This window comes from Crinia signifera, chromosome 6 (genome assembly GCF_055691185.1).
Source record: "Crinia signifera chromosome 6, ASM5569118v1, whole genome shotgun sequence".
NCBI lineage: Eukaryota > Metazoa > Chordata > Amphibia > Anura > Myobatrachidae > Crinia > Crinia signifera.
In genome coordinates this window covers 19,988,750-20,002,476 of record NC_139222.1, presented here as the reverse complement: position 1 = coordinate 20,002,476, position 13,727 = coordinate 19,988,750, and the positions used below count along the sequence as shown (strand labels likewise).

General features: G+C 47.8%; 1 protein-coding gene across 2 annotated transcripts in view; it reads right to left on the bottom strand.

Annotated features, from left to right (window-relative positions):
- Positions 1–13,074, bottom strand: part of LOC146010061 (uncharacterized) — a 32,582-nt gene extending 19,508 nt beyond the window's left edge. The window contains exon 1 of one of the 2 annotated variants that reach the window (XM_083150923.1): positions 12,664–13,074. Coding sequence is in view for 1 of the 2 variants with exons in the window: in XM_083150922.1 (XP_083007048.1) it covers positions 9,677–9,774 (98 nt within the window). In the remaining variant the exon portion in view is untranslated. Of the gene's footprint in view, positions 1–9,676; positions 9,918–12,663 lie in introns of those variants that run through there. The other variant, XM_083150922.1, reaches the window with a different exon arrangement.
- Between the last annotated feature and the right edge of the window lie 653 nt (positions 13,075–13,727).

Sequence of the window (13,727 nt, the reverse complement as noted above, 5' to 3'; positions counted from 1 at the left end):
TCTGCCGGTGTGGTGTCATCTGTGGGCATGTCAAAGGGGCAACAATTAGTCATGTTATTCTTGCATACATTTCACATACTGCGACATAAATTGCACAAATGCTAGGTGACATGTGTGTATATATATATATATATATATCTATGTAGAGCATGGGTCCTCAAACTGCGGCCCTCCAGATGTTGGGAAACTACAAATCCCAGCATGCCTTGCCACAGTTTTGCTATAAGGAAGTGTTAAAACTGTGGCAAGGCATGGCGGGATTTGTAGTTTCACAACATCTGGAGGGCCGCACTTTGAGGACCCATGATGTAGAGAGATAGAGACACACATAGATAAATAGATATGACACATATATACATACATGCTAAGTTATTTACTACATACTGTATTTTGTGGCCTATACACTTTACTCTGCAGAAGACATAACAGTCATATTGTTTCTTCTCAGTCACAACCCACCCATGACTAACCAATGACAAGCAGGTCATGGGCTCCGTCAATAAGAACTTGTCACAATCTGCTCAGTCTATAAGTTCAGTGATGGTTCGTGGCATGGGAGTTATGCAAATGTAAGGAATGCACAGTACACATCCTCAAAATCATAATTCTGTCTAAACCAACCTACAATTCTGTGACGGGCAAAAAAAAAACTGAAGTACAGGGGGTGTTTAGGTAGAGGAGGCTCCTGGGACACTGGCAACTTCTGACTCCATTCCAAGGTAGGCCGGGCCATACTCCATTTATAGCATACATCCTAGAGTTTATAAATAACATTCACCAACAATATAGATTCCACTATTTGATGGGTCATAATCCACGCTTGCAGCAGGTGAATTTAAGCCACAAATGATCCACTCATCCCTTTACTCCAGGATCCTGTTTAACTACAACGGTTATGTGGCAGTCAAAATGGACCTCCAACCCATCCCACAAACCTGTGTAATTCAGAGGTGTCCTGGATGAAAGGGATGCCTTGGACACCCCATCTAACCCGTACCTGTATCTGTAGCTACCCACTTTGGGGTCTATATGATTAGTATGGGCCCAAAATTTGTAATCAACAGTGCTAAAAAACAAATACCAGTACAACTACTTCATGAATTATGCATTATGTCAACATACCGATCTGCGCCGACTCCGGTGCCTGGCACGCCTCCTCCCCCTCTGAATTGGAGGTGTCCGGGGCAACTGTGGCATCCTCAGCCCCCTCCTCCGCCATCTCCTCGGGCACAACATCCTCCTCCTGCAACTCCTCCTCCACCTCCTCCTCCACCTCCTCCTCCACCTCCTCCTCCACCTCCTCCTCCACCTCCTCCTCCAACTCCTCCTCCACCACCACCACCACCTCCTCCTCCTCCTCCTCCTCCTCCGCCACCAACACCTCCTCCTCCGCCACAAACTCCTCCTCCACCTCCTCCTCCACCATTTGCTCCTGGCCAACTTCCTCCTCCTCCACCCTTGCCGGCACCTCCTCCTCGGGGTGTTGGCCCTCGTCCTGGGCCAGGCCTGCCTCCGCCTGTTCACGGGCCTGTCGGGCTCGGGCTCGTGCTGTGTGGTAGAAAAAAACATCATGGTCAATGTTGGCTCATTGGGGCACATTTATTAATCCAAAACAAGACATACATGGAAGGGTGATAATGATGGCAAACGATGCAGGAAAGTAGCTCCTTACTGTTAATGGACTCCAAAGTGTGTCATTCAAATTATTATGTGATGGTTAGTAATTTGTTCCCACATTACAACCCAGGCATTTATCAATGTGTAACACATATTAGATCGGGCACATTGTATGCATCAGAATCCTCAATGCTATGGCATTACATATAAAAGCCTCATGACTGCATGTTAACCAGGAAGAAGCACACATAACAGTCTATGGACTTTTAAACCCATGGACACCCACTTATCATGAGACACATTTTATTGCTTATATATGCTATGTTGTAAGTGCGAAATTTCATAGCTAAAATACTCACATTCCGCAATTTCGCCCCTTAGTTGTGTGAGCAGCTGGGGCTGGCGCCTGCGGAGGTCGGACCACCGCCTCTCCAGCTGCCCGAGGGACCTACGCACCCGAGTGCGGGCGTAAATCCGGCGCCCTGCCGCAGCGTAGGCCCTCCGCTTATGGCGGTTGGTTATGAAGGGCCCCGCACGGCCCAGCCTTGTCTCCATGACGGAGACAAGAACTCGCAGCTCCTCATGCGTGAAGGGTTCTGCCCTCCGTGTCTCCGCCATGTTGACAATGGCATCTATCAACCAATCAGGTGGTGGCATTGGTTGATCACAGTTATTTGTGTTAATAACTTTATTGTTCATTTTTACATTAACAGCGTCTCTGCGCCAACACAAATGGTGACAAATTCGCATGCCTTCAAAACCGTAGTGTTGATGTATGGCAATGAACAAATCTGATATATATAAAACACAGTGTGTATGCACTTAGCAAATCCAATGAGCCCGCGCTCCGCCAAGCAACGCGTGCTATAGCTTAGCAACGCATAGCTGTAGTTAGCATTACTTACTCTATGCATATATGTGTATGCGTACATTTATGTGTAAAAGACACATACACACACTTGCAGGTATCCGGAAACCAGCATTATACAGCAGCCCTGCCTGCCTGCCTGCCTGCCTGCCTGGCTGCCTGGCTGCATGCTCCTTGAAATGTTGAAACATGTGCATAAATTCCAACATCATATATATATATATATATATATATATATATGCAAACAAATCATACATCAACACAGGAAATAATCCCCTACACATTATAGAATAAATCAATGTACTCACCAGTCATCAGGGATAGTATCAACTACAATAATGAAGATATAACAAACACATTAGATGCCTTGTCCAAGGTATAATAATTCCCACCTATATTGAACTTCCCCCAAAACCAAACACATATGCTAAATATCTCCTATTTCTTTGGCATTAGGAGGGCAGGCTGGCTAATGGTCGGTTTGTAACACTGACAACTAACACACTGGACTTATTTGAAGGGGTGATTGTGACTAAAATGGGTGTGTTATGTCAACTCAATAACATGTACCTGAAATATCTTTGCGCCACAGAGTCCCGCAGCTGGTATCCCCTCCGGCATTCAGGGGCGCGGGATGGGCGCATGGGCGGATCTTGCGGCTCAGATGGTACCTCCCACTCCTCAAAGGGTATCTCACGCCGCACAGCAATGTTATGCAAAAATACACACAGGCCCACGATCCTCGACACCATTTCAGGCGCATATTGCAAGTCACCACCAGTGCGGTGGAGCACTCTAAATCGACCTTTTAAAAGGCCAATTGAGCGCTCCACCACTTGCCTGGTGGCAACATGCGCCACATTGAATGCCTCCTGTGGGCCCGGTGCTGGGTAGCTGTACGGCGTAAGTAGCCAGGGCGTACATGGGTAACCGGAGTCACCCAGAACCCACGCATCACGGCCTTCCAGCTCTTGTAGTCTTTGCCATATCCCGGTTTGTCGGATGACATGCGAGTCATGGGCACTTCCGGGAAACTTCGAGTTGAAGGCGAGAATTTCCATGGATGGGCCACATACCACCATCACGTTCAGTGAGTGGAACAATTTGCGGTTCCTATATATCTTCTCACTTCGAGATGGAGGCACAAATGGTACATGGGTGCCATCCACAGCCCCTATCACATTAGGGAAGCCAGCAATTTGTTGGAAGGCGTGCTGGCTTCTGCGCAGGGTCTCGGGGGAAAATGTCATGGCCATGAAGTGCCCCTTGCGCCTGAACATGGCCGACGTCACACGCCTCAGGATTCGGCAGAAGGCCGGCTGAGATATTCCAGCAAGTACTGCCACTACTTGTTGGAACGATCCTGAGGCGCAGAAATGCAACACCGCCAGCAGCTGTGTGTGAGGCGGAATTGCTGTCGTGATCCCGTGTAGAGGTTCCAAATCGCTCTGAATTAGGTTGAGCAGATCCAGAATTACATTTGGGGGTAACCGGTACCTAGTAAGTACCTCATCATCGGGCATAGCAAACAGAGTCACCCGTGTGCGATAGATTCTAGCACGTCCTGGCCTCCTTGGGCGACGAGTGGGGAGAGCCGCAAGTGCCCTTAGCCTCCTCTCCATGTAGCGCAGAATAGCTTCTGCAACCTATAAAGAAATGAACATAAATACTGATGCACCTATGCACATAATGGCCATATCCCACTACAAACTGATTTGTAGCCTTCTATACGTACAATTGATGGCCGCCCCGTGTAATCCCGCAGATCCATTTGACTCTATAATGATGACACAATAATATGAACTCAATACACACCGTCCAAAACACACAGATAAAGGTGTCAGCATTTTTTGCCAACTTCATGTACTATGAGACATTTCATCTATTGCTGGGACATGTTGTCCTGCAATAGATGAACCCACACAGGTTTAAGACCTGTGAGTGAAATAGTGAACATGTGACATGTTGCAATAATGATACACACACTTTGCTGGCCCAACAATCTGTAGGCAGTGAGGCAATGGTGCATACCTTCATACACTTACATAGTGAATGGATATCATATCTACAAGGAGCATGGAAGAGCTTACCTTAGACCCTGACAAGTCGTGATCTGGAGACAACTGATTCTACCAGCAACTCACTATTTATAGGGCTCTCACATGTGTTGTCTATAACAGTAGAGATGAGTATTGCCTGACTTGTGGCGTGGATTCTCTAAGGGAATGGGCTACTTTTAGCTTGCAATCAAACGCCATCATACGCCAGTAGTCATGAATCAAATGTCATGTAATGCTAGCAAATAGCATGTGTATTGTGCAATAGTCCCAGGTGTATCCGAAGATTCTATGCAATGTTATAATTGGTGACCAGTATTTCATTTAGAACTTTCGCCAGGTTTTCCACAATGGAATTTCCGCCACCGTATGCGGCGCGAAAGAACAGCGACGTACGCTCACGCACGGAACGCAGCTGCCGCTGATGTCCGCCAAACAGGATACTCAAACAGTATAAAAAGGTGTATTACAGGGTGACAATGTTGTTGCTAACATGTCTGGCTCCCAACCAGAGTTAGACCCAGAGCTCCAGCAACTTTTTGCCCAGCTGGACTCCAGCACCACCTATGTGCCACTGCACATGCAGGCAGTGGGTAATGAGGAGGCTGCTGGCCCTTCTACAGCAGGCCAAGCTGCACATGACCATTCGACAGCAGAGCAACCAACACCTGGCCCTTCTGCAGCAGCCCAACCTGCAGCTGGCTCATCTGCACCATCAGCAGATTTGTTTGGAACACAACAGGGGACTTCACAAGGTAGTACCATGGCCAGCACTTCAAGTGCAGCGACTGGTGCCAGGGGGCGTGGCCAGGGACGTAGCAAGGGGCGAGCCAGTGCAACAGCCGAACCACCAAAAAAAAACAAGGCATATGAAGCACAGGAGCTGGCCATCCTGGTTCCCCGAGCACGTGATTGGATAGAGTGCCCATCCGAGAAGCTGACACACACACGCCGATGGAAGATTTGAGAACAGATAACGGCAGAGATTAATGCAGTTGCGCCACAAGTTCGTGAGACGGACCATGTGAAGAAGAGGCAAGTTGTTTTGTCATACATGTGCCCAGTAATAGCCAAGTAATGATTTAATTGATGCTTATATGCATTTTGCAAATGGCACATGAGGTTGTTACGATACACATACATTATTGCCATGTTATTTCCTTGAGAGTCAGAGTAGGGTGATTGTGAATGTGTATTGTAACGGTTGATATCATAGTTGCATGTAATATTATATATGGGACATTAATCACATGTTGTAAGATGTAGCACATAGCAATGGCTGCAACAGCTAACATTGGGAGTGACATGTATTAATATGTCAACTTACATTGCAGGTGGCAGGACTTCAAAACCAACCTGAAGAGGAAGATGACCAAGCGGTGGGAACACAGCCAGACATCTGGGGCCGGCCCCATGCCATCAGGGCTAGAGCTCACCCCCCTGGAGGAGATGGCGGAGAGCTGTATCTCAGTTGAGGAGATCAGGGGGGTGAGCACGATGGATAGCGAGGCCCCAGCTGAAGTGTTTGCGTCTTTTCTGGAAGGTAAATATTGGTCATGCCATAAACTTGTGCAAGTAATTATCGTAGAATGTCTCCTAATTGTGTTTATCTTTTCCCACAGACACCCCACCGCTTGGTGAGGACTCTGCTCAGGAGGTGGAGGAGTCCGTGCCACCTGGCCCCAGAGGTAGGCCTGTGCAGCAGCAGGCATCGGGCCAAGCCGATTTGGCCGCCTTGGCCCAGGTGCTTGTGGACATCAACCAGCAGGGAGATTTGGCATCAGAACGGATGCGTAGGACCGAGGAGATCCTGGCGAGCTTGGTCAGCACCCAGCAGTCCATCGCTGGGAGCATGCAGGCCATGGCTGAGTCACATCAGGCCATGGCTGCAAGTGCTCAGGTGCTGGCCGAGCAAGCCACCCGCCAAAATGATCTCCTCCTCCACCATAATGAGCTTATGGTGGAGCTGGTTACCAGCAACAGGGTCCTAATGTCATCCGTTTCTGGTGCATTACCAGCGGAAACACTCCCTGCTGGCAGGAGGGGTAGACCAGCCAACCCCTCCACATCATCTGCTCCACCTGCCCCAGCATCTGGGCGTCCCCGAAGAGCTGCTGCACAGGCCAAGGAGCCTACCAAGGCCAAACGTGGTCGGAAATGAACTTGTGGCCGCATTAATCTCTACCGTTATGTGTTCCCAAATCTTCCATTGTGCTGTGTGTGTCAGCTTCTTGTGTCCAATCACGTGCTGAGGGGAACCAGATGAGCCCTTGCTTCATATGTCCTTTGTGGTTCCCCTGTTGCCCTCTTGTGCCTGGCATTACTGTCAGCTGTACTTGAAGTGATGGCCATGGTACTATCTGGTGAAGTCCCCGGTTGTGTTCCAAATGAGTCTGCTGATGGTGCATATGAGCCAGCTGCAGGTTGGCCTGCTGCAGAAGGGCCAGGTGTAGGGTGCCCTGCTGGAGAATGGTCAGGTGCAGCTTGCCCTGCTGTAGAAGGGCCAGCAGCCTCCTCATTTCCCACTGGCTACATGTGCAGTGGCACATAGGAGGTGCTGGAGTCCATCTGTGTGCTATTATATTTGTGTTTTATTATTATTTATTTTGCTGCATTCCTGGCATGTTGTTTATATTTTTGATGTTTAATTTTATGGTCATTGCATGACAGTGGCATTGAGTGTGACATGAATATAAATAAATGTGTTTACTTTACCCAAAATGTGTGGTTTCATGAGTACATGTCGAATACACATGTGTATTGCTAGTATTAATATTCTGTCATGTCAATTGTTAGCAGTTTTTAAGTGTGGGACAAGTACAGCATATGTGGGGGATTACTAAGGTTTCCTTGAAGCAGCAATGGTTTCAATTAAAGCACTGACAAGCGTCCTATTAGTGAGTAATGAGTAAAGGAGTAGATTGTATTGGGTTCAGGTGTTAATGGTTGTAGTCATTAGGCGTACGTTCGCCTACCGCATGAACGAGTGGTGTCCGCAAAGCAATAGTACACTTGTGGACACCGCACATTTCAGCCCTTTTTGCTCGCGTGCATTCGGAGTGGTTTCCGAATGTACGCCCCCCAACATAAGTGTACTCCCCCGTGTCCGCCCATGTTTCCGCCCCGTTTTGCCCACTTTGAAACTACGCCCATGTGTCATTCCGCATGACGCCCATAATACGCCCCTATTTCCCGACTGATTGCGGTGACCAGTTTTGGACGGGCTTTGTCCGAACTGGTACCGAGTCAAGGCGTGGCACATGCGCGTAGCGTTCTCCACGCATGCGCAGACGCCGTAAAGACGCGATCCGTAAGAACGCGGTAAAGTCCGCATCAATCAGAATAAGGGCCTATGTGTTTGCCGAAGAAAACAAAGTTATTCTTCAATAACCCGAATATCAAGCAACATATTTTGATATACACCCACTTTATTGATGATCTGTTCCTCCTGTGAAAAGGGGAACAAGCGGATTTGGAATCTTATATGGAACCTACTAATGGCCGTGACCCATCAAATATACGTACAATATCCAACCAACAGCCATAAATTATCTGGATGAGGATGGACACAGGGGTTTTCTACCCCCCCCCCCCCCCAAATAAAACAGAGAGGAATACCCTATTACTTTCCTCTAGTCACCACCCAAAACCATTGAAAAAGGGCGTACCCAAATCACGACTTGGAATTTCTCGCACCCATGAAGCGGAGGTAGAAAGGACCAGTGCAGTAGTGGATACATTCTATTACAGGGGATATGACTTACGCACACTGCAAAACCTGCAGGAGGGAAGTCCTGGCTATGAGGTAGGTTAGATCCCAAACCCCAAAAATCTGGAGAAATATGAGGCTTGACTGAAAAGTAATGCCCCCATGGCTAGAAGTATTTTATCTATGAACACGTTCTTTGTACATGACTCAGTTGATCCTCTATGTAATGCACAATTCACTTTTCAACATAGCCACCATCCCTTTCCACCCATGTGCGCCAACGCTTTCCGAGTCGGGCAAACCCGTCGGAGAGGAAAGCTGGTGGTTGTTGTCGACACCAGGACCGAACGGCAGCTTTCACCTCGTCGTCAGAGTTGAAGTGTTGACCATTAAGGTGCTCTTTCATCTTTGGGAAGAGGTGAAAGTTGCAGGGCGCAAGGTCGGGGCTGTACGACGGGTGTGGCAAAACCTCCTTGATCTGCAGGAGCTGCAACCCTCTTCCCAAAGATGAAAGAGCACCTTAAGGGTCAACACTTCAACTCGGACAACGAGGTGAAAGCTGTCGGTCAGTCATGGTGTCAACAACAACCACCGTCGTCAATCATTAGCACACATGCAGGGAAAGGGATGGGGACTACGTGGAAAAAAGAATAGTGCATTACATAGAGGATAAACTGAGTTATCGTGTACAATAAAAAGTGTTCAAATGTGTTCACAAATCAAATACTTACAGCCATGGAGGCATTACTTTTCACTCCAGCCTCGTACTACTTTGGAAACCGCAATACTCCACTTCGAGCGCAGTAGTCCAGAGGGCAACCAAGGCCTTGTGGCCGATAATTAAGAGAGAAAGAGCTTTACCCAGCAACAAGACCAGACCTACGGTGTGTTACACAAGGGGCAGAAATATAAGGGATATAGTGGTTCACACTGATATCACCAACTGTGAGAGTACGACAGTAACAGCTACGACATTCCTCACAAAACAATCAATCTGTTACCGTTCCCGCAAGTGTAAGAATATGGTAGTGTGCAGAAGCGATATATACTTGCTCCAAGTTTATATAGTATTTAGCAATAAAGGTTGTACTACATCTACTGTATTAGGCATGTAGGGGAAAAATTATATTGGTCCGATATATTCGAGTATTAAGTAGCTAGATAGTGGTGCGAATAAGTGTTAGTACTTTTTACCTTTTGTCTTTTTGTTGTACTATTTAGTTTCATTTTTATATATATTTTGATCGGTTATCCTTTTATTTTTTATTCATTAGTTATAAGTTTGGCACCCTGATATTGTTGGACTACTTGGTACAGCGCACACATTTTCCAACGTCACAATGTAAAGTGAATGCTCGTTGGTGAATATTGTTGTAAAAGTAGCTGATTGCTATGCGCTATCCTGATGCGCTCAGTTGTCCTGACCTGTGTCGACCTTTTTGTTCCTTCTGAGCGATATTAGTCATAATATCGGCCAGTGTGTATGCTACGTATGACCATGCGCGGTCCCGACGCTCTTTCATCAAGGTTGTTGCAAGCCATTTCGGATATCTGTCACACAAAGGTACAGAGCCTTGTTAGAGCGTTCCACCCATTGCTCAGTGTATATGGACAATATCGTTCCTCCAGGACATTGGGGAAATTCAAGGGAAAATGGTCACCAATATTGTGTAGTCTGTATGCACCTGAAGATGCCAGAGACCGGTAACCCTGGGAGACACGGAAACAATTCAGATTGTGCTGTGATTCAAAAAATTTGGAAACCGCAGTCTAACTAGTCATTAAGGGGGGTGTCCAAAGGGGTTCTGGACCAAGTCCTAACAATTATACCCCAAAACAGGGATTCACCCCAACTTTTCACCTGCTCCGAGTAGGTGAAGAGGACTTTGTGATAACCCCTAGTGTTCATTCTAGCACCCGCCATCTTTGAAAACCCACGCAGTTCCTCTTCCCTGCCTGGGGTGTCGCTGTCTGCTGTAGTGCTTCTAGCACAGTGTAGTCTGTATATCAGCACTGATATGCAAACCAGACCTGTGCTAGAAACACCACAGCAGACAGCAGCACCCCAGGCAGGGAAGAGGAACTGCATGGGTCTTCAAAGATAGCGGGTGCTAGAATGAACACTAAACTCCTATGGAGAATTATCAAATGTGAATTATAAAATAGCTGCCATAAAGTGGATTGTGGAAAATACACATTTACACTATTTTTACAAGGAAAACGGGTTATCGTATCTAATAGCATATCCCCCATAATATTAATAAACTACAGCCTGCTCCCCCTGTATAGTAGTAACTGGACAACAGAGGCCGCTCCCCCTGTATAGTAATAACTGGACAGAGGCTGCTTCCACTCTATAATAATACCAAAAGGACACCACAAGCTGCTCTTTGTATTATAATCATCATCAACCATAATAATCCACAGGCCGCTCCCCCTGTATAACGGGACGCCACAGGCTGCTCCCCCCTGTATAACGGGACACCACAGGCCGCTCCCTCTACATAACGGGATGCTACAGGCTGCTTCCCCTGTATAACAGGATGCTACAGGCCGCTCCCCTGTACAGCAGGACACCACAGGCCGCTCCCCCTGTATAACAGGACGCTTCATGCTGCTCCCTCTGTATAATAACACCAGGGCAGCACAGGCTGCTCCCCCCTGTATAACAGGACACCACAGGCTGCTCCCCCTGTATAACAGGACGCCACAGGCTGCTCCCTCTGTATAATAACACTAGGGCAGCACAAGCTGCTCCCCCATGTATAACAGGATGCCACAGACCGCTCCCCCTGTACATACCTCCCAACCAGTGTTGCCAACTCTGAAACGTAAAACAAGCAACTGATGACCAAAAAACAAGCCCAAAACAAGCCCAATCTAATCCTAAAAAGACCCAAAACAAGCCCAACTTACATTTGACTATAGATAGGTAGATATTTTACGTATTATTTATACAATCTACATGTAATGTATTTACAATGATATTTTATCAGCACAAAACTGGCTTTTAAAGAATACTATAACACTTCCTGCTTCGCCTCATTGATGAGGCAAAGCAGGAAGGGACATCGACAAGATGTATTAACATCTTGTCTGCCGAAGTGGGCGAACACAAACTTGCGCGCTGACTCCTTCCCCATGGCCGGCTGTACTGGGCATGCGTGAGATCTCGCTACTCACGTGAGATCCCAGCGCAGCCCGAAGCCAGCAGCAGGGACAGTGATGTCATTGGTTTGGGTATAGGGCTTCGTCACCCTGCAGCTGTTGAAGCGGATAGCGGCAGGGGATGGAACAGTCAGCGCTGTGGACCGTTCATACATTTACCTTACATAGCGGCCTGTGCACACCGGCTCCTTCTTACATGGGGGAGAAGCGGTATCGGTGCACATAACATGCACTGATTTCCCCTTCTCCCCCATAGCGCGCCATCATACATCTGCCCCAATATGAGATCTTTTACTTTCATTTTTTTCTCTAAAGAAAAATCTCAAGTGAACATTGTCCTTTGTACGCACTGAGAAATATTTACCATACATGGTGCGACAGGCGATGTACGTTTTGTACTAGATCGCATGCGTTTTGAATGCGCTGCAATGCAATCTAGTGAGCACATACTTTTTGTGCTGTGCGATGTGAGCGGGATAAATTGTACCATGTGTGGACATCTTAAGAAAAGATAGAACAATCTTACTACAAGCATCATTGCTAAAATCAGATTAGCCCTAGAGAATACACACCAGCCGCAACATAGATAATGAGAGTCATTACCATTTCTATAAGCCTAGTTCTCACCTGTGTTTGTCCCTTATCTCTGTGCTGAATAACTGAATTACAGAGAAGCCCAAAATAAAACAAGCCCAAAACAAGCTACTAAAAAAAATTATAAGCCCAAAAACAAGCAACAAGCAACCATCAAAAAAAATAAGCGACTCACGAAAAAAACAAGCCTAAATCCGCTTGTTTCAAGCTGACTTGGCTGATGAAATAGGGACACTCGCGCGGCGTCCGAAAAGGGGGTGGGGCGTATGCAGATGAGGGTGTGGCTTATGCTAATTAGCCACAACCTCATTTTCATACGAGAATGCGCACAGCGTCTATTCTATTAGATTGGGGGGTCTCCCAACTGCAGCGGGACAATGCCTGCCGCGGGTGGGACAGCGGGACAGGACCCAAAAATCGGGACTGTCCAGCTGTAATCGTGACAGTTGGGAGGTATGCCTGTATAACAGGACACCACAGGCCGCTCCCCCTGTATTACAGGACACCACAGGCCGCTCCCCCTGTATAACATTATGCCACAGGCCGCTCCCCCTGTATAACAGACCAGCACAGGCCACTCCCCCTGTATAACAGGACACCACAGGCCACTCCCCCTATATAATAACACCAGGGCAGCACAATACCATCACCTGCTGCCAGATACAGCAATGTCTTCTCTCGGTCCCCCGTAACTTAATCACCGTGGCAGACTGGCTGCTGGAAGTGAGAGGCCTCAGGTAAGATCAGCAGCGCTGCCCCAGCAGGGAGCCGAGATGCTGCAGCCACTGAACGCGGGGATTGGTCTTCGGGAAAATGGCCGCCGCTCCCTCACACAGGGGACAATTGTTATGGAGTCTTACTAGTCGTATTTAGTATATGGAATCTATCAGCTACCGGGGACCTCACATCACAGAACTCTCTCTATAAATTCACACAAGGCAATTACAGTGGCGGCCATTTTCTTGTGGATTGTACTCAGCTCCAAGACTCTTTCGCGGCTATAACAATGGTACAGTAGCTGATATACGACTAGTAAGGCTCCATAACAATTGTCCCCTGTGTGAGGGAGCGGCGGCCATTTTCCCGTAGACAAATCCCTGCCTTCAGTGGCGGCAGCATGTCTGCTTCCTGTTCCTGCTGGGGCAGCGCTGCTGATCTTACCTCAGGCCTCTCACTTCCAGCAGCCACGGTGATTAAGTTACGGGGGACCGAGAGAAGACATTGCTGTATCTGGCAGCAGGTGATGGTATTGTGCTGCCCTGGTGTTATTATACAGGGGGAGGTGGCAATGGCATGTGGTGTCTTGTTATGCAGGGGAGCAGCCTGTGGTGTCCTGTTATACAGGGGGAGAGGCTTGTAGTGTCCTGTTATACAGAGGGAGCAGCCTGCGGTGGTGTGCTGTTATACAGAGGGAGCAGCCTGCGGTGGTGTGCTGTTATACAGAGGGAGCAGCCTGCGGTGGTGTGCTGTTGTACATGGGGAGCCGCCTGCGGTGGTGTCCTGTTATACAGGGGGAGCAGCCTGCGGTGGTGTCCTGTTATACAGGGAGAGCAGCCTGCGGTGGTGTCCTGTTATACAGGGGGAGCAGCCTGCGGTGGTGCCCTGTTATACAGGGGGAGCAGCATGTGTTGACCTGTTACAAATGTAATGCAGGGGGAACAGCCTTTGGTGTTTGTTTGTTTTTTCTTTTTTATTATTACCGTATTTTATTTTC